General features: G+C 44.3%; 1 protein-coding gene across 1 annotated transcript; it reads right to left on the bottom strand.

Moving 5' to 3' along the window:
• Positions 1-739: 739 nt before the first annotated feature.
• On the bottom strand, positions 740-15,099 carry SAR1A (secretion associated Ras related GTPase 1A). The gene is made up of 7 exons (XM_039233285.1): positions 15,002-15,099; positions 11,441-11,514; positions 11,207-11,326; positions 10,713-10,778; positions 7,378-7,481; positions 3,784-3,915; positions 740-3,159 (listed from the first exon to the last, which is right to left on the bottom strand). The coding sequence occupies exons 2-7, from the start codon at positions 11,496-11,498 to the stop codon at positions 3,043-3,045; spliced, it is 597 nt and encodes a 198-aa protein (XP_039089216.1). The 5' UTR covers positions 11,499-11,514; positions 15,002-15,099; the 3' UTR covers positions 740-3,042.
• Between the last annotated feature and the right edge of the window lie 6,378 nt (positions 15,100-21,477).

Below are 21,477 nucleotides of genomic sequence, written 5' to 3'. Positions count from 1 at the left end.
GGTAGAGTCCCAAGTCACAGCCGACAGCCACGGTGAGACCCCTTGAGTGCTGGGCTCATGGGCTCGGCCTGTAATTCTCGTGTTCCACCTGAACTCAACAAATGACACCTACAAACAGACCCCGTGGCACCAACTTAGTAATATGGACATGAGTTTCAATCACAAGATGGCCTCTAATACTTTTAGTTCTGCATCAAAAAGAATCTGTTGCACTTTCCTTCCCATTCTATTTGTGTCATTAGTTTTAGGCTCTCTTTTGGGTTTTCTAAAAACAAGGCTTCCCACAAGCCTAGTAAATGCACAGGCACACGTTTCATTCCTTCCCCTACTTTACCAAATAGAGCACTCAACCGAATCTCTCCAATTTTGTATGAAATGAGTGACAAACAGCTTAAGTGGCTCCAGACCTTGCTGACATGTTAATATGAGATTTTGCTTAAAAGTCCACGATGGCCACCCTGTTGCCGAGATGACCACCAGTCCTGGGATGGGCACAGGCTCCAAGCTTCTCAGGCAGCACACGCAGTCCGTGACTTTGGATGAAGTGTGTGGACAGGCCTGGCTTTTTTTTCTCCTGGTAGCAAACCTGTCTCTCGTTATCCTCTAAATATTTCTTCCCGTGACTAGGAAAAGAACTTTTGCTTTCCCACCCCCCACCACACATACAACCAATGTCATATTCAAACTCAGAACAAAGATAATGCAAATAAATAAGCCAATAAATAAATGGAACAGGATAATAAGTTTAACTTTTTATTAAAATGCTTAGGATACAGATTGACTTTCTTTTGTAAATGACTGTTTTTCTTTTCCTGAAATAGGACATATGTGCACTCTGATAAAACAGAATGAAAAGTCTCAATTCATGGGAGAACTTGTACAAAGCTCTGACCCTCACCGTTGGGAGACGAGCTCCTCACATCAGCCTCTTATGCAACCTTATTATAGGAACAGAGTTTTCTGTGGAGCAAGAAACAGACGGATGCCAGCAGACTTTTCAGTCTCCTCTTTCTCCAGTGGCCAAAATAACACCACTTTCACAAAGAGCCGTGCTGTGTAGAATCCATGGTTTTCTAGCTTGCTACGAAGTGATTAGGGACAAATAGGAAAAAACAAAAAACAAGCAACAAGAGAACTAGCACTGCATTCATACTGCTCATGTCTCTGGAGAAAGTATGGGTTACCTTTAGCCAAAGGAAATGAAAAGTATGCATGTTAACTACCTAGCTCATTCACCATTAGCTAGATTTGTTCATTGAAGGCTTTCACCCCTCTCCAAACCAACGGTTTTGTCTTACTCCCGCCATGCTTGCTAATAATAATGGCATGCTCTTCCCACACTGATCCTTCACTGAGCCTCTGCGCACGGCACCCGGCAGTGGAAAAGGATGCTTTCCTAACGAGTCAGTCATGAAGACTAACACTGAGAAAGCCATTAAAGAACAATATGCTCACCTCTGCAATTTGTTATCCACACTTTCCCCACCTTCACACGAGACCCAAAATTCCACTCAATTTATTTAGTTCAATCCTCTGCAAATAAGTGTCATCATCACAATTTTCAGTTTTGAGGAAACTTCTAATCTCTCATTAAAGGAAAAACTGAAGGTATCCACCCATCTTAAGAAAGGGTCTAATCTTGGTTAAGATCATGAAAATCCAATGTTACAAGTGGCACTAAGAAAAAGGAACGCTAAAAAAATAATCCTCATCACATCACACTAGTGGGGATGCTGAGGCTTTTTATACTGAGCACTTCCTGACAAGGAATGCTGGCTCAAAAAGACCACCACCACACAAAGTTCTTAGAGATTCCGCTTATTTCTGGAATGGAGAAGAGCAATTTCATACCAGAAAAAAAAATTAGCTAGAGATGTTAACCTTTAAACGCCAAGAAAACAGGTAACCGATAAAAAGAGCTCATGAACAGTCCAATAAAGAGACCAAATCATGCAAGTGAACATTTTAAAGTCCACTAAATCCATCTTTCCTGGGTCCAAACAAATGATACACATACCAGATTTTTTTAAGTTCTCAACTCACAGAATTAAGAGCCCTTTAGCTGCTAACTTTGTCCTCTGCAACTCACCGATCCAGGAAATTTTCCCCTAGGACCTGTGCAAGAGCAACAGACACCCCCCTGCGCTGCAGGGCAATCAGGAGGTGTTCTCTTTTAGGAGGCAAACGTCATTTCTTACAGCGGAACAGGAGACGGGTGTATGAAGAGAAATGAAGTTTCCCAACAGTATAAAAGCAAAGGCTGGCTGCAGTTTGTAACTCTGTAAGTAAAAATAAGCAAATAACCGCTCTAGAATTAACCCCTCCGCAGTGAGCACCCTGCTCTATGGGCCCCGATGAGGGGCAGCCCCGGCGGGCCACTGGGCAAACCGGCCGCCACTGCCAGGCCCAGGTTCCGCCCTTTCCTGCTTCTCTGTGCACACGGCGGTGCCCACCTGTGACAAGGCAGGCAGCGACACGGGGGTTGGGGCTTCTGTCACTAACCTGTTATCTCAACACGAGTGAGTTCACTTGACTGAGCTCTGGCCTCCGACGTGTTTCTGTGCATAATTTTATGAAGTATCTAAATGCCATTCATTAGATCATGAGGAGGAAAAAAAAAAAGAATAGAAAACTCTGGACCAAGTAAATTTTGAACTCAAAATGCGAAGAGGGACACCAATTACGTTAACAATGCTTTCTTTAAAAAATAGAATCACTTTCTTTTGAAATCAACCAGTGGTGAGACGTGTTTTTCTTTTCAGGGGCCCCACGATGGCACACAGCTTCACCCAGCAGATCCCGCCAGCTGCCGCGTCCCGGGACACTGACGTGTGCCGGCCTGTGGGGCAGCGTCACCTCCCAACAGTGTGGAGAAGAGCACATGTCACCACTGGGCGATGAGAGGGCTGACAGAGACTCTCGGCTTCTCAACACCACACACGGTGGAAGAGCTTTCCTTGTTCTATTAGAAAAGTTCATGAGGAAGCTGGGAATAGGATCAGTCCAGAGAAGTAGAACTCTTTTCTTTTCACTGTCCAAACATCAGTCAATATACTGAGAAAGCCAGCGGAAGCCCTCGCCGTAGCCTTGCCTCTTGAGCACACTGCACATGAACACTTCCATGGGGCGGGCATTCAGCTCCTTCAGGGTCACATTCCCCTATGGGAGGCAAAACCAAGAAAAGGCTGTGAGCACCACCATGACGGAAACGCCTGAAAGTGATCACAGGAATCGCTTTCTCCATCCCTCAAAAGCAGATCGAAGTAGGGATAAATGATCAAAATGTGGTAAAGGGGGGCCTGGGTGGCTCAGTCGGTTAAGCGTCAGACTTCGAGCTCAGGTCATGATCTTGCAGGTTGTGAGTTGGAGCCCTGCATCAGGCTCTGTGATGTTAGCACAGAGCCCACTTCAGATCCTCTGGCCTCCCCCTCCCTCCCCCTCCCTGACTTGCACTCTCTCTCAAAAATAAACACTTAAAACAATTAAAAAATAAAAGATTTCTCTGAATTGGATTTGAAAGGGGCTCAGAAAAGTCTTAAATTGCTAAGTTTGCCTTTCCTACCCATTTCTTCATCCCCATATACCTGAGGAAAATCTCAGTGAGAAAACAGGGAAAACACATGCTCCCACCTTCAGTGATTACAAATCACCAACGATAAAACAAAGCCTAAGCCTAATTAAGCTTTTGAACGACAAATAAAATCTAGACAGCAAGACACGAATGTTTCAAAAGGTGTGAGTTTCCTTTATCGTAGGTCTCCCTCCTCGAGATTTTTCTCTTACCTTTCCTGTGGTCTGTCCATAAAGCCCAAATATCTCACGCAGTTTTTCTTCACTGATGGCATCCGTTCTGTCAATCTTGTTACCCAAGATAAGGATTGGCACGTTGGATATTGTTTCATCAGTCATTAGAGCCTGAAGACAACATAAGAACTACGTGAGGAATCTATACATACGCACCAGATAATGAAAACAACTCTCCCTTTCTCTGGTCTATAAAGCACCAAATGTAAAGTGAAAATCTGATCTTTTTTTTACCCATGTGATTAACTAAAAATCTTGACATGATACAACATTCTTAACATTAGGTAAGAAGCCCTAGGAATTACCTTGACGTTAGGTAACAATCCCCTAAGAGCCTCCAAATAATTGTAACCTACGGCTGTGTCTACATACAAGGCAGCAGAACTGTGCCACCTTCACCCTGCAATCAATTGCCCACAGACCAGCCTCAAGCTCTCCACTGGGCGCAGTCCTGGAAGACCAAGCACTCTGGCTACAGGAACTCCCTGGATATTCACTGAGTGCCCGATGTGTGCAAACCATGTCAGCCACGGAGAGGGAAACAAAAAGAAGGTAAGACATATCTGTGGTCTCCAGAAATCCTCACTCTATGTTCATCCATCTGTCAGCAAAGCACGGCAAGTGGATGATGAAGTGTCACAATGAACAGGGACAGAAGATAAATTCTAAAAGATGTTCTGGGAAATCAAAGGCAAGGAAAATGGTGGGCTTCAGGAAAGTCTTAGTGAGTCCTGAGGAACCCAAACTAAGCTGTGAAAGAGGGGCGGGATTTGGATAGGGAGAAAGGAGAATATAAGCAATGGCCTTACAGTAGGAAAAGAATTCAGAAAGTCACATGGAGCACTGCCTGCCATTACGCTGACAAGCAGTAAAACAGAACGGGAAGGTACGACCACCGTTATGGTGCCAGCGTGAGACGGTAGCTCCGACAGATCCTAAATCCAGAGGTTCCTGGATAGAACTGTGTGTAAAAAACACATTGAGTTCATCCAATCTGTGCTCAAGAGACAACAACCTAGCCCAAGATGGCAGCGTCCCAGGAACAGTGCAGCAGGCACCACGGAGGGGGAAGCACAGAGACTGCTGTCTAGATGAGAAGACAGATAAAAGAAAGGCCAGAGCTGGCAGAGATCTCGAGCCTCGGAAACCAGTGACCACTGACAGGGAAAGCTAGGAAAACAGAGGAGAGCTGAAGGGATAAAGGGGAACATACTTTGACCATCTTAAGTTCCAGGAAATGTCAGACAAGATCAGAGCCAGGATGTCATTCAATCATTAAATGCTAACCAGATGCCTACTTAAGTGTGACGCTTTACTGGGTGCCTGGGTTTCACAAAGAAGCAAGACTAGGTCCTTACTGAGTTCACGATCTGATGAGGAGACCTACAAGAAAGCCAGTAAAGACCACAAACACTGATACGGCGGACAGACAACCCTCTCAGAGGTCAGAGAAGGCTTCCTTGAAGAGGTCGTGGCTGAACTCTGAGACCTCTTAAAGGGTATTTTTTAATTTACCAGCAAAAGGGGGTGGGGATCGGTGAGAAAGATAAGCAGGGATAACCACCTGTGCATACTGAAGGACAGATGAGTTGCTCTCTATTTTTGGAATAGAGTTCAAGGTAGGCAGTAAAGAGAAAAGCAGCTAGAGGAATAAACAGAGGAAAGATCAGGAGAGAGCTTATATGCTATACAGATTTGTGGATTTTATCTCAAAAGCGACAGAGAGCTATTAAAGGATGTTACGTAGGCCAAGGACAAGTCTTCTAGCATTACGGCATGTGACGGGGGGGGGGGGGGGGGGGGGGGGGGGGGGGGGGGGGGGGCAGTGAAATCTACAGTAATTTACAGGCCCTAGAGCACGTGTGCAGGTAGCAGTGGGAAGAGTTCCATTCCGGAAAACCAGAATTGGTAGGTGGGGTTGTCTAGTAGGCAGTGTCATGTATGAGGCTGGAGCTCAAGAGAGGTTTAAACAAGAGAGGGGCGCCTGGATGGCTCAGTCGTTGAGTGTCGACTTCGGTTCAGGTCATGATCTTGCAGTCCATGAGTTCGAGCCCCGGGTTGGTCTGTGTTGACAGCCCAGAGCCTGGAGCCTGCTTTGGATTCTGTGTCTCCCTCTCTCTCTGCTCCTCCCTATCTCATGCTCTGTCTCTCTGTCTCTCAAAAATAAAAAACTTAAGGGGCGCCTGGGTGGCTTAGTTGGTTAAGCATCCGACTTTCGGTTAGGCCACAATCTCGCGGTTCGTGGGTTCGAGCCCTGCATTGGGCTCTGTGCTGACTGCCAGCTCAGAGCCTGGAGCCTATTTCAGAGTCTGTGTCTCCCTCTCTCTGACCCTCCCCTGCTCACGCTGTCTCTCTCGCTCTCTCCTAGAAATAAATAAAAATATTAAAAAAATAATAAAAATAAAAAACTTAAAAAAAAATTAAAAACAAAAACAAAAAGACAAAAAACAAGAGAAATCCATTTGGGAGCCACTAGCAGGTGGGTGGCAGACGGAAGGAATGGGAGTGACCTGGACCAGCCTGGGAGAAAGTACAGACCCAGGGGAAAGGGTGCTTGTGAAAGAATCTGAGAAGTACCAGCCAGAGAAAGCACACCAAGACCAAGAATGTGACTGGGAGTTCGAAGGAAGAGGGAATACCAGTGCCGAGAGGTCGAGTAAGGGAAGGGATGCCTCCTAAGCAAGGCTACTGAGCTGAGAGCTGTAAATTCAAGAAACACACTCACAAATAAATGTGACACAGTTCATGCTGCCAGGAACAAGAATGCAGAGACAGAAATCAAATAAAAAGAGGCACAGGGTGAAGCAGGAGGGGTAACAAAAGCAACATGACAGCAACTGTGAAGCCAAGGAAACGCAATACTGAGGAAAAGAAAAAACTTGAAGTGAGCCCTCGACAGTACCAAACGCTGCTGGTGACCAAAACTGAAGACTGAGGACAGACTGTGATCACGTGTGCCAAGTCATTCAGCGCGAGAGTGGGCAGCCACCATGTGAGGACCCGGATTCAAAAGCATCAAGAACTTCAGTATCACTCCCAAGGTTTAACTAAGCCATCGCTTCATCAACATTGACTGTATGTGACATGTGAAAGGAAAGGGGGTTAATTATGTTGGGACAACAGACATGTACTGGGCAGTCGTCTGAACAAAAGGGCCACAGTCACCCTATGAGAGATACAAACAAAGTTAACTTACTCGAGTTCGAGCTGAGTTTCCTCAGGACAGTGAAAAGCAATGTCTGAGATTTTAAAACACTTTCTTCCTACAACCAGGACCTTCATCAGATGTGAACTGGAATGATGAGGCGCCGGCACCGCTCAGCTGTGTTGCTTAAAGGAAATAGAGGCCAGGAAGCGCCTGGGTGGCTCGGGCGGGCAAGTGACCAACTCTTGGTTTCAAGGTACTGAGCCTACGTCACCCTCCACACTGACAGCGAGAAGCCTGCATGGGATCCTCTCTCTCTGCCCCTCCCACAAGTACACGCACGCACTCACGCTCTCTCAAAATAAATAAACAAACTTAAAAAAAAAAATCAGACACAGAGGCCAAGGAAAAAAAGACTATAACCTTACATTTAGCTCAACTTTGGATTCCATGAGGCGAGGATGATCCGCACAGTCCACCAGAAAGACAATCCCGTTAATTGCTGGGAGATAATTTTTCCAAACCCGGCGTGCTGAAAGACAAAGTTTATGGTTGCATTAATTTAAAAAAATACGTATTTTGAAAGATATATCTTTTTTTTTTTTTGTCCTAAAATGGGCAAATCTTGGCTAGGTTTCAAAAGCATTTGACTCTACTTGGCATCTCCAAGTCCTAACCAGTATTAAATCAGAATTCAGGGTATGTATACACTGATGGTCCATGAACTAAATCCGACTTTTTCAAATTCAAAAATCAAGGTTTTCTGCCTGCTTTTCTGCCAAACTGCAGCATGTGGCAATGCCGCACCCACCCACCCACGGGTCAGTCATCAGCTGGAACTGAGACGTGGCTGCCCCTTTAGACGAGGTCTGGGCTCTCTTTCGTTCGGCAAAGTTTCCACCTCTCCCTACTATCTGACACCTAGTCGCTTTTACGGAGTTAAATGACCTACCTTGCCTCAAAGCCGTTTGGAACCTCGGAGTTAAATTCCTCCACAGGACCCAAATTACCTACCCACATACCTACAGTCCCAATTTAGTCCCTGGGCCAACCAATGTGTACTTGTACTGGCACGCCCACCTGCTCCGTCCTCAGGAGCCTGGGTCTGACGGGTGGTTGAGGTCTCCAGGCAAGTACCTCAGTCTCCCGTATTTAAAACCAGCATGCCTGGGGTTCCTGGGTGGCTCAGCCAGTCAAGTGTCTCCACTCTGGACTTCGGCTCAGGTCATGATCTCACGGTTCGTGAGTCTGAGCCTGGCGTCAGGCTCTGTGCTGATAGCATGGAGCCTGCTTGGGATTCTCTCTCTCTCTCTCTCTCTCTCTGCCCCTCCCTCCCATACTCGCTTGAGCTCTCTCAAAATAAATAAACTTTAAACCAGGATACCTTATAAATTTTAATTTTTTAAGACATGAGGTGGTAAAGATTTTGGAAGCAATGCTTTAATTGTATTATAATTTCTAAGCCATTCATTTCAGTGGGATGAACAACAAAGCATCTCTACATCAAAGAGTTAATACTGGTTAACTCTGAAAAGTGGGATGGGGAAGGAGAGGCTGGGGAAACTTTCATCTTCCATATTCGTAAGCTGACTATAGACTGAATTTGTTACATTGAGCCTGAACTACTTTATTTTTCTGAAGTAACCTCTACACTCAATGTGGGGCTCGAACTCCCAACCCTGAGATCAAAAGTCGCATGCTCTTCTGACTGAGCCAGCCAGACACCCTGAGCCTAGGCTACTTTCATAAGTTAAACATTTAAAGTTTTTTTTAAAAAAGGAAACCTCCATATGTATAGCACTTTAATAACTTTTGTAAAATGTTACTATGATACAGTATTTCTGTTAAATAAATTTTCCTCAAACAAAACTATATATGACACATTTCCCTTCTTACGCTATCAAAACCTGAAAGCTAAACCTATCACACCAAACAACTTAATTCTGAGTTCAGGTATCTAAAAACTTCTATTCCTGCATTCTCCAAATGGTCTCTGTTCAGCTTATAATTGTATTATCTCTGAATTTAAATCCTTGGAAAGCAGAAAAGCCACCATACACCCATTTCTACTGTAATGAAAATAATACAAGCTCATTAAGGAAAAAAAAATATAAGACCATCTGTAATCTTCCATTGAAACACACATGCTGCTAATGTTTTTGTATACATTCTTTTCAATCTTTTTTCTGTACAGGTATTTTATGTGACTGTGATTGTACTACATAGGATTCCGTGGGATATAAATATCCAATGAATAAAATAAATGTAATTATATGTTAATGAAATCACAGAATATAAAATCATCTAGATCACCCCTTAGCCTTTTGATTAAAATTACCAAAATTTTAACCACCGGCTAATGGGTGCCTCAGGTGGCTGAGTGCCCAACTCTTGATTTTGGCCCAGATCATGATCCCAGGGCCACGTGTGGGATCAAGTCCCACGTCTGGCTCCATGCTCGGTATGGAGCATGCTTAAGATTCTCTCTCTCTCTTTCTCTTCCCATCTCCTCCTGCCCCTCTCCCCCGTGCACCTGCTCTCTCTCTAAAATTAAAAAAAAAAAAAAATTACTTGGCTAACCAATTAAAGCTGCCAATAACGTGGGGTTTTTTTAATCTACTTTTAAAAAGCTATGTAACATTCAACCTAATAATATGATGAATGCTCCAAAAGACTTCTCAACTCAATTTAATAACAAATGAATAGATACAACAGAATTTCAATAGTTTCTTTTTTCTACTTCCCCAGAATATTTATTCACATTTCTTTTTTTTTTAATTTTTTTTAATGTTTATTTTTGAGACAGAGAGACAGACAGACAGGGGAGGGGCAGAGAGAGAAAGAGATACAGAATCAGAAGCAGGCTCCAGGCTCCGAGCTGTCAGCACAGAGCCTGACATGGGGCTTGAACTCACAAGCCATGAGATCATGACCTGAGCCAAAGTCAGACGCTTAACCGACTGAGCCACCCAGGCGCCCCTATTCCCACTTCTTAAACGTTTCACTCGTATGCTGAGAGTCTTGCCAAATGTAAAGTGAGTGTCCATCAGAAAATGATGCCCCATTCCACGGATCTCCAAAACCCACACGAGACATCTGATGGGAATCTAGGAACCAAACGAGCACAGCCTGCATCAGGCAAAAAGCACGAGGAGAACAAGAAGGTGGAAGGAAATGTCCTACCAACCACGCCAAGAGGACAGAGCGTACACAGCAGATCGGAGTGGTCACAAGTAATCCCTGTGTTACTTCTGCACTTTGGACAAACTTGAAATTACTTACCAAAACTAACACTTTTCTACATACTTACACTCCACTCAGTATGGGATAGAAAAGAGACATGATGAAATCTGATACGTGAGTGATTCTGTACTGGATCTTGTTCGAGAAGAAAAATGTTATAAAGGAGATCATGGAGACAAATGGCAATAAGAGAAGTATACACCACAGAGTAGATAAAAATAAAACCCCCTGGGTCAGATAACTGAAACACAAATACGTATTACACAGAGAGGGAGACTAATAAATCAGGGCAGAAAGTATAAAGGAGTGGAGTTCTCTGTATTTATGCAACTTTTGACAAGTTTGATATTACTCAATAAGTAAATAAAACAACTTCATTTAACAAGATCTCAATCATAATTTAATCAAGACTTAAGAGGTAAAAATCACACTGCCTTAAAAAAAAAAAAAAAAAAATAGGGTGTGAAAAGAACCAAAATGGTGAACCATAAGTCAATACCGTTCTTCAGTGAATTCTTACCTTGCTCATGCCCGCCAAGATCAAAGGTTGTAAAAGTCATTCCAGCAATTGTCAGCTCTTCTGATGCTGAAAAATGTTAAAATAGAAAAAAAAAATAAACTTCTTCATCCAACAAGGCCCGGCTACCAGTATCGTAAGCCAATAAATGAAAAACGTACTGAAGCTTTTATTTTGTAAAGGATACAAGAGTGAAAATATTCTGAAATTATTCTAAAAAGTCAAGTTTTTTTCCTCCACAAAGTGTTTGCTGCTTCTTAGAAGGAGATACGGGAGATGGGTCCCATTCCAGAATTAGTGAGAATAAACACTGACAGAGTTCCAGAAGTGGGGACTTCTGAGTATATGACCTGAGTGTGTCCCATAGTGAATTTTTTCAAATGAGCGGTCTTCTGGGACCTCAGTTAATACAGGAACTGCATCACCTGGGGACTCTTCCCCCAACCCTGACACTGACCTCCAAATATCAAAAGGTCACCTGGTATTTTCAAACCTACTGGGATGTAGTGTTGGAACATGCTGGCCCAGTCGGTCATCTTTGAGCATGTGCAGGAGAGTGGTTTTGCCCGCATTGTCCAAACCCAAGAATACAAGTTTTCCAGATTTCTTGTAGAGGCCTAAGAAAGAAAGATATTTTGCCGTCATTTTGCTTTCTGCATGCCAAAGGCTGCTCGTTGGAGGAAACGTACAAAGGTTGAAACCTCAGACAGAGCTTAAGGAAATGGCTTTACCTAGGAACTGGAGCACACTGCTGAAGCCATTGTAGATCCACTCAAAGATGAAAGACATTATTAACGCGTGCTACCTGTGGAAGATATGAAAGTGGCAAACATGAGCTTTCCGAATGCTAGTACAGTTCCGGAGCAGTTAGCTCTTCTTCTGTAGCCCTGATGCATCTTTCCAGTCCCATGTCTCCAGCCCCAAGGAAAGAAAGGATTTTGCACCCTGGAGGAAGTCTCTGGGGTCCTCAAAGCCGCACAAAGTCCTGGTTTCCTAACCGTTTTTAATCTATGATACCCCAAAGACTAGGAGTTAAAGATAAACTTTCCTCTTTTGCCGTCTGACTTACTACTCCAGGCAGCTGCTTGCTCACATTCTCTAAATACACCCCTGCTGTCTACCCGCAAGCAAAGCCTCTAGGAAATCAGTCCCATCAATAATCTGGATCAAAATGTCACATCAATACACTAAATAGAAAAACGAAAATGAAAAGCACGTTAACGTGAATAGAAAGCATATTAACCCTTCTTTGTAAACAGCTCTGAAAAGCAAAGCCACCCAAATCCTATCAGCTGACATAATTTGTCCTGCTCCACTCGGCAATGCTATCTTTCTTTAACAACAGTGATTGGGCCCCTCTTACAGATAATGTGTCTCAACTTATAAAAAGAGAGGACTATTTTGGAGAGCCAGGAAGAAATGAAAGAATCCTTTCATAATCTGAATAATCAAGACCTAACTCTCCCTCAGATTTGGTGCAGAATAAAAGAAAGATCCTCTGCTTTCACTCCTCTCTCCATCAGCAAGAGCATCTGAACATAAGGCTATACTAGATGCGACCAACTGCTATCAAATATAACTTTCATGAATTTTTGTTTCTTTAAAATAATAAACAAAAATTCACTTTTGGTACTTTTACTAGTGACCTTAACAGGGTTATCCACAAAACCCCACCTATATCCCACAAAAATCCACCTACATAAAAAAAACTGAAAAATGGAGATAATACACGTTAATTTTCTTTTTTCTGCCCAATAACTGGGGCTTGTTTTTTAATTAAGCCTCATCTATAAACTTCAGGGACTGTTTAATGCTTATTTTCTATGACTCTTCTCATGGAAGGCCAAATGAAGCTTAGGAGTTTGGGTGAAGGTAAAGGCTAAGGTCAAAGCTTTTAATAAAAAGATATTAAGGGGCGCCTGGGTGGCTTAGTCGGTTAAGCGTCCGACTTTCGCTCAGGTCATGATCTCGCGGTTCGTGGGTTCGAGCCCCGCGTCGGGCTCAGTGCTGACTGCCAGCTCAGAGCCTGGAGCCTGTTTCAGTCTGTGACTCCCTCTCTCTCTGACCCTCCCCTGCTCACGCTGTCTCTCTCTCTCTCTCCTAGACATAAATAAAACATTAAAAAAATTAAAAAAAAAAAAAAAGATATTAAATAAGGGTTGGGTTTGTTTTTTTTTTGCCTTTTTCAGTTAAATTAAAACATACTTTGGCAGAGACCAAATTTAGCATGTCAAATAATGTGTCTGGAAACTCAGTCTGCACTTTCAGAAGTCCAATGAGTTAAATAGACTTACAAAGTTCCCGTTCTTAAGTTTCCACTAGGGTAAGTAAAGGAATAATGTGCCTCTCCTCTACAGCCCCCCCAAACCAATCACCCTTCCCTACTTTTCTCAGTCTCCCACTTGGGAGAAGCATGGCTCACCTTTACAGAGCACCTCTCATTAAGATCACTCCTACTCTGATCACTCCTTTAAAAGTCAATAGTTTATAGACTCTCTAAAGTTTTACCACATCATTCTAAATATATTCCTAATTCAATAAGAATTCGGAATTCTCCAAAAGTCACAAGGAGAAAACCCCAACTTAAGGAATTTTTCATGGTAACTGAACCAGTTTGATTTTCCAGTTCCTCTTCCCTTGACATCCCTGCTTTGAAAGTCCTACAATCCTTCCCTCCAAAATGATCTATGGGTAACGCTTGAAGAAACTATCCAGGTGATGTTAAAAAATAATAAAAACCATTACTGGACCCAAAGAGTTGCCCTATTTTGCTACCCAAAGTTAATGAAATGTCTTTGATGGCTACTCCAGCCTTGAGATCTCAGGATTCATATCCCTCATGAGTAGTTTCACGGTTTTATACAAGACCTGCATATACATCTCATCTCAACGTCACACACACCTTACTGGGGAGGAATCCTTAGCCTCAGATAACAAGACAAGGATGCTGACACTCCTGGGTCAGCTGGCTTAATCAAAACTGCTCAACTAAAAAAAGCGTCCGTGCCAAGACTAAAACCTCCTTTTTAAATTCCAAAGCCAAAGCTCTTCTTGTTAACATCACATAAAATTCAAATCCAAATAACAAAACTGTTTTTAAATAAACGTAAGACTTCCTTAACCCACCACCTACACAGATGATAATCTTCTACAGTTTTCTTCCTGACAACTAATCGCACCTTTCGAGTATGTTAACCATTCAAAAGAGTATTTTAATAACTAGCATTCTATCACTTTTCCTTGAACCACCCATCTTATGACATCTTACTGCAAATTAGAATACTCAAAAACAACTCTCAGCTAACACAAAAGCACTACCAACGTAGCCAAAACCAAATTTGCAAATTTCAGGACTGACAGATTGAAGTCAAAAACGAGGAGCACAAGCCAAGTAGTATATACGTTACTTTCTATGCATCCTCTTTACAACTTTGACACACCATTCCAGACAGATCAGGGATAGGAAGGTGCTGGTTTTTTAGCTAAGAAATTATGCTTTGCTGCGGAGTAAATGTCAAAGGTCAGCCCTGAGGCAAAGCACCACAAGTCCTCTATCACGACGTAAGCAGACGGATTGAGGTAAAGGAGAAAACACGAGAGCAAAGAATTTACTGTGAGAGACAAGTGTGCTCCTGACCCTCTTGCCTAGAATCACTAAAACATTCATCTATACCAAACGTGCATGAAGGAATGTGTCCACGCATTGAAGAGAGGGAGGAAAAGAGGAAGGTGGAAGAAGAAAATCCAGGGTTCGACTCAAAACATCAGATAACACAAGAGCTGAAGGGGTGGGGGGGGGGGGCGGCGGCGCACTGGACGAGGAGTCAAGAGATCCGGTTCGAATGCTCACTCTAGCTATCTGCGAGCCCTTGGCCAATTCGCTGCCTCGGCGAGCTGTATTATTCCCCGGGTTGCAAACCAAGGATAATCATCAAGGACTCCCACCCGCCTGACCAAGGACTGGGAGGCTCATCCGAGACGAGATGCGAAACCGTTTCGCAAACAGGAGCGCCCAGGACAAACAAGAAAACTGTTATCCCGCCCAGCCGCTGCGGGACCCTCGAAGGAATGCAGATCGACCCGACACCCCAGGGTCTGGCAGGAAACGGAACAGACCGGCTCAGTCGGCCCGTCCCCACCCAGAACCAGCCCCGCGGCCCCACAGAACCGCCTGCGTGTCACTTCCCCCCCACCAACCCCGCCTGCGCTGGCCTCCGCCCCGACCCTCCCCGCCGTCCGCCCCAGCCCCTCCGGCTCCCCGGCTCCCCCCCGCGCAGCAGCCCCCGACTCACGGCCTAGGGGCTTCTCCGGCAGCAGCGGGCAGCTTCGACCCTCCCTCACAGTACACAGCCCAGCAGCACCCGAAACCGCCAGCTACTCGCCGGATATACGTAACACCACCTCCCCCGGGACTTCCGGGCGCGTGCCTGCCCCGCCCCCTCGTAGCGTCACTGCGCTCTGCAACGCGGGGGCCGCCTACCGACGACTCGGGCCGCGGAGGGGCGGGCTCAGAAGCGCCGTGCGATCCCAGGGGCGGGCCCGACGTGGCCCCGCCCCCTCCCTTACGGACCGCGGGATGCGCGAGACGTGGCAGCGCTGGGGCTCCGAGGGCGGGGCGGGAGTCCGGAGTCTCTCGGTGCACGGAGACTTCATGTCCGACTGCTGTAGCAGGCGATCGGGCAGAATCGGGAATCGGTGGGTCCTGGGAAAGAGGAGTTGCCCGACCGCCCTCGACCTAGGGTGAATCCCAGAAAGCCTTTGCTTTCGATCGCAGGTCTCTGTTTTTAAAAAGAACAGCTAATACTCATTGAGTGTTTATGTTCCGAGCAGCGCCCTCGTCGAATTTGATCCTGATGACAGCCCTTATGAAGCAGATGCCATTCTCATCCCCACTTTGCAAATGAGAGAACCGAAATTCAGAATCGTCCAGTAACCAAGCCCAAGTTCCTACGCTCTGAAGTGGCAGAGCGGCACGTAGGCTCCTGCTCTGCCGTCCTTCCCAAGCTTGTTCTCATTTAATTCTGAAGACAGCCCTAGAGATTGGTCTTCTTGCTCCAGTTTTACAGACAGGAAAACTAAGTCAGCTGACAAGATGAATGATGTTTTTGGATCTTAAGACTCAGTGTCGTAAACCGCTCAATTCTCCTTGAGTACAATTATAAATTGAACATAATTCCTATGAAAGTACTAATAGGATTATTAATAAGTTATGTGACCACAGCAGATCACAAATATTCGAGCTGAAATCGCTCCGAAAAACCTAGAAATTCAACTCCTAAGATAAGGAAAAGATACAGCAGATGTTCATCTTTCCTTTTGGCTCAGAAGTGTCATACTCTGCAAAGCATGAATAACCATTTGGAAGCAGTGCTGAAAAAAGAAGAGGGTCTCCCCAGGCAGAGACTGTTGAAGCCCTTGTGCCAGGAAAACTTGCCTATCAAAGCTTTTATCACAGATATGTGGTACATTGGATTGCATTCACAGTGCCTTTCATTGAGAGACTGGAAAAGCATCTTGAAACGATTAGAAATATCCCTCATGTAGATGCAAATCTGAAAAAATGAACAAGGCTTTAGCAAAGGTGGCTATTTTAATGACTGTGACAGAAGACCTGGCAGAGAATGTACCCAAAAGGAAGTTTCCTCTAGTATCCACCCTCAAAATATTAGCTGAAGGAAGCTAGTTTCATACACATGATATTATAATGCCTCCTTTACCTTTTACTTCTATTTTATTTTTTTAAGTTCATTTATTTTTATTTTTCAGAGACAGAGAGAGTGAGTAGGGGAGGGGCAGAGAGAGAGGGAGAGAGAGAATCCCAAGCAGGCTCCGCACTGTCAGCACAGAGCCTGATGTGGGGCTCGAACTCACAAACCGAGAGATCAAGACCTGAGCCGAAACCAAGAGTAGGATGCTTAAAGGACTGAGACACCCAGGTCCCCCACCTTTTACTTCTAAAGTTCATGTCTAAACTAGTAAGTCCAAGTGGCTACCAACTGTTTTTGCTTCATTATATGTAATCATGCGACGTCCATTCAGTCATAGTGTGAGGATTTCTAAGCTTTGCTGCTAGCAGTCCTGAAATAGCCCTGTTTATGCTGAAGGACAAAGATTCTCGGTTCACTAAGTCAAAACTGAATTTTCCTTTGTTTTCCATTTATTTTCATTCCACTTTTCAGTAAAGCTCGTGAAGATCAACTAGAACTATTACCGCTCATTAACGTGCATGCATCAGCCATATCTCAAGCAGCAGACTCCATTATGTCTTTTCTTTTTATGTTTTGTTGTCTGAATTAGAAGAGCTTCCCTGAGCCTGAAAGTACATTCCTGTGGGATTCTCACGAAGTGTGCAGAAAAGAGCAGCGCAGCACACCAGAGTGCTCTCCTCTGAAAGGGCCTGCTTACCTTTTTGGTCCTTGGCTGCCATCTGGGAACTTAAGATTTCAGGAAAGTTCCCTTCACTCTCCCTGGTAAGAGTTGCTCAGCGTGGCTAAGATGTCTGTTCGGTGTGGTTTGTGCTGAACGGCTGCTTTCCTTCTGAGAGTCTAGATGTTGGGATGCGGTAGGCGGAAGGCACCTGTGCGGCTGGCCCCCAGTAAGCACCCTGGGCACTGCACCTCTCAGCCACTTCACACGCGTCACAGCTCCTTTGCTAGAGAAATGAAGCACCTCCTGTGTGACTCCACTGGCAGTGGACCCTGGGAGCTAGTGCCTGGCTTCTTCTGGGCTTTGCCCTGGGCACCTTTTCCTTGCACTCTGCGTGCTTTGCTGTGATAAGCTGTAGCCGTGGGCTGAGGCCCCACGCATATCATCAAACCCAGATGGGGGTCACCTGGGGACCCTGACACACTAAGCAATTCCTGAGAGTGTCTACTGGCAGCGTTAGGAATTGGCAAAAAGAAAGGTGGAGCAGAGAAAAGAAAAGGGCACATTCTGGCAATACTCTTAGGGGGTTACCTTATAAAAGGTGGTATACAAGCACTTGCTAATACTGAGCCTCAGGATATAGTCATTTGTATCCGTACTATGATTACCCCTGACTTGTTTTCAGACTTCCAGTTCTCACTTACTTTAAAATGTGGGCATTGATCCTTGTATTCTTCACGCTCCTTAACACAAGAAGCCCTCAACACAGTGGACGAGCATAGTTCATAACAAAGCAGGATTGTTACCAAAAACTGTCCTGCCAGAACGAGCAAGGAGAGAGGCTTTGAAGCCTGCGTCAGTGACGTTTGCAAATAGGGTGCACGACGGTCGTGGTGCCTCGCACGTCGCTCAACGTTGCTGAAACGCTTACGCGACACTTTGAGTTGTGTTCCACCAGACGTCTGTCCGAGCTCAGCCTTGCTTTCAGACATCCAGTGCTGCACTTTCCTCTCCTGGTTTTCTATACTGATGCGCCTGGTTGTGCTGTCTTTTGTTTTTGTTTTCTGTCTTTTCTGTCTAGGTCAAAAAAAAAAAAAAAAGTAAGCAGCGCCTGGGTGGCTCAGTCTGTTAAGTGTCTGACTTCAACTCAGATCATAATCTCAGAGCTCTGTGCTGACAGCTTGGAGCCTGGAGCCTGCTTCGGATTCTGTGTCTCCCTCTCTCTCTGCCCTTCCACCCCTCTCAAAAATAAATAAGCATTAAAAAATTAAAAATAAAAATTAAAAGAATAAAAAAGTAAACCTGCAATGTCTCACCAAAAAAGAAAAAGATTGACAAAGTCAACTACAGAAAAATAGAAAAGTTTTATATGGCCAAGCAGCACGGACACATCAATGATCACACAATAAACTCAGCAGATGACAAGTTGGGAAGATTTACGTGTAGCTGCATCACAAGCGAACGATTAATATGAAAAAGACGAACTGTTGTTAGAAAATAGACAAAGAATGGGACCAGACAATTTGCAGGAAAGAAATCTAGGTGGGTCTTTTTTTTTTTAAATTTATTTCTGAGAGAGAGAGAGAGAGAGAGCATGAACAGATGGTCAAAGAAAGAGGGAGACACAGAATTGGAAGCAGGCTCCAGGCTCTGAACTAGCTGTCAGCACAGAGCCAGATGCGGGGCCCAAACCCACGTGAGATCATGACCTGAGCTGAAGTCAGATGCTCAACCGACTGAGCCACCCAGGTGCCCTGAAAAATGTAGTTTAAATTAAACCCCCTTACAGCCTGCAGCCCATTGATAGATGTCAGCGACCTGCAGTGTGTAACACTCATCAGGATGTTTAGGGCTGCCTTAATGTCAGAAAGTTTGCACTTCCTTAAAAACTACAAGCAACCTTATCTTGACAACAGCTAAATCTTCAGGGTCCTATAAGACCTTGCCTTCAGCATCCAGAAATTCCTTGGACACTTAAGTTATCTATACCTCCCCTCCCTCCACGAACTTGAAAGTATATAATCAATCGCTCCTCACAACCCAATGCAGCTCTCCCTGCCCACGGGTGCTGTCCCTGGACTTTAATAAAATCACCTTTTTGCACCAAAGACGTCTCAAGAATTCTTTCCTAGCCGTGTGCTCACGAACCCCACTTCAAATTCCATCAGGGGTGACACAGAGCGGCCCCCAGGGATGCTGCCCATAGAGCGGGTTTGCATTCCAGCCTCAGAACCCCGAGTTTAGGAACCCCAAATCTTGGTGGACTGCAAGCAAACCTGCCTGACCTTTAACCTAGAGGGAGGCATTGTTACGCTGGATAGTAAATCGGATTCCTGCCCCAGGCTCAAACTCTGTCTTACAGGCTGTTTGTCATATAAACACCTTTAAAAAGGTGGTCCAAACAAAGGCAACAGTAACTCTGCCCCAGGAAGTGGAGACTTGTCTCTCAACAGGGGGCAAATCTTTAGAGCCTTGTAGGCCACTGTGGGGACTTGAGCTTTTATTGTGAGTGATCTGTAGAGTCAGTGGAGGGTTTGAACAGAGGACTTTCATGTAATTCTGCCCCGCTCTATTCTTATTCCCCTCCATAGGCTCAACAGTAGGTAGACAGGACTCTGAAACTGAAATAGAGATTGAAAACCATTTGTGTTTAGTCCTGGTCTCCAGAGAAACAGAAGCAGTAGTATATATGTAGGTACGTATAGAAGAGAAAGTTTATCAGAGGAATTGGCCCACGTCGTTACTGGGAGCCAAGATGTCCCAGGCGTGCCATCTGCAAACTGGAGAACCAGGTCGTATGATTCAGTCCAAGCCCTAAGGCCTGAGAATCAGGGAGCTGCTGGTATGTGTGCCCTTGAGTCTGAAGGCCCTAGAACCAGGAGCTCTGCCATCTGAGGGTAGCTGGATGTCCCAGCTCAAGAAGAAAGAGAATTTGCCCTTTCTTTGCATTTTTGGCCCATTTGAATCCTCAAGGGGTTGGATGATGCCCACCCACCTTGATGAGGACAAATCTCTATACTCAGTCTACTGAATCAAATGCTAATCTTTTCCAGAAATGCCCTCACAGACACATCTAGAAAGATTTTCCTACCTACATGGGCATCCCTTAGTTGAGTCAGGTTGACATGTAAAATTAACCTTCATGGCATCTATTGGAACTGTCAACATGGGGGGCATGGGTGAGCCTGATAAATGCAGTTTGGGGGGACTACTGAGTTTGTGTGCTAGACTAAAATGACCCAAGGAGAGACTGTGGAGAGGAAGAAATGGGGCAGTGACCCTGGACAATGTCATTAGAAACATAGCTGTGAAGGAGAGGAGAGATCGGTGAACCAAAAAATCAGAGTTGATGAAAATCAATTATACCTTTCTGCTCAGTGGTAAAAACTGGAGTATCATCTGTATCAATACTTAAAAATTCGTTCAACTCTTGAGAAGAATGTAAACATTTCACTTTTTGTCATCTGGAGGATTTCATATAATGTTGATTAGAAAAATTGTCCTGAAAAGCAGTTTATTTTAAAATTTGAAGAGATGAAAGTGTTAAAATTTCCAAATGTTTCCTCTTTGACGTAATCTAGAGTACAATCAGGAAAAAAACTTGCTTCTTCTTGAAGTAACTGTGCATCTATCTCCTAGTTTACAAAGGAGTGGGAAAGGGCATCTAACTTTAAGTCCTTTCCTGAAATACGTTTTTATAACTACCTATATGTCTGGATTCTAGTTTCCTTGGTCATTATAGTTATACAAACATAAGTTTTCACTTAGATTTACTCATGGACGGGGAATCCATCCAAAACTGGAAGGGTTTTGGAATCAGAAAAATCATGAAAACTATTTTCTTCTAAACCCTATATCCTTCTGAATAGTAAGTTACTTCCTTCATCCCTTGTTATATCACTGTAAGAGTTGAGGAACCTGATAAGCAAAAATGTCCCTTCCTCACTCTTTCCAAGATGACTCAGAAGAGAAAGGCAAATCAGAGCTTCCTGTGTCTTCAGCTCTCTAGGAAACTAGAGCAAGGCATATACACTGTGATTCTCAGGGAGATTTTCAAGCCATTTTTGTCCTGTTTTTATTAAGATAAATGCCTTATCTTTGATTTTACATAATATCATTTCATTCCAACCAAATGTAGCAGTCTCGACAAGAAAACAAAAATGGGCAAAGGGCTTGAACAGACATTTCTCTAAAGATCTATAAATGGCCCAAAACATGAAAAGGTGCCCAACATCATTAACCGTTAGATAAATGCAAATCAAGCTGGCATAAGATACTACCTCATATCCATCTGGATGGTTAGACTCAATAAAAAAAGAAAAGAAAGAGAGAAAGAAAGGGAAAGAGAGAGGGAAGAAAGGAAGGGAGGGAGGAAGGAAGGAAACAAGAAAATAAGTGTTGG

Source organism: Hyaena hyaena, unplaced genomic scaffold (assembly GCF_003009895.1).
Source record: "Hyaena hyaena isolate Hyena2069 unplaced genomic scaffold, ASM300989v1 scaffold_73, whole genome shotgun sequence".
In the NCBI taxonomy this organism is placed as follows: domain Eukaryota; kingdom Metazoa; phylum Chordata; class Mammalia; order Carnivora; family Hyaenidae; genus Hyaena; species Hyaena hyaena.
Note: the sequence above shows the minus strand (reverse complement) of the source record. Positions and strands in the feature narration are given on the sequence as shown.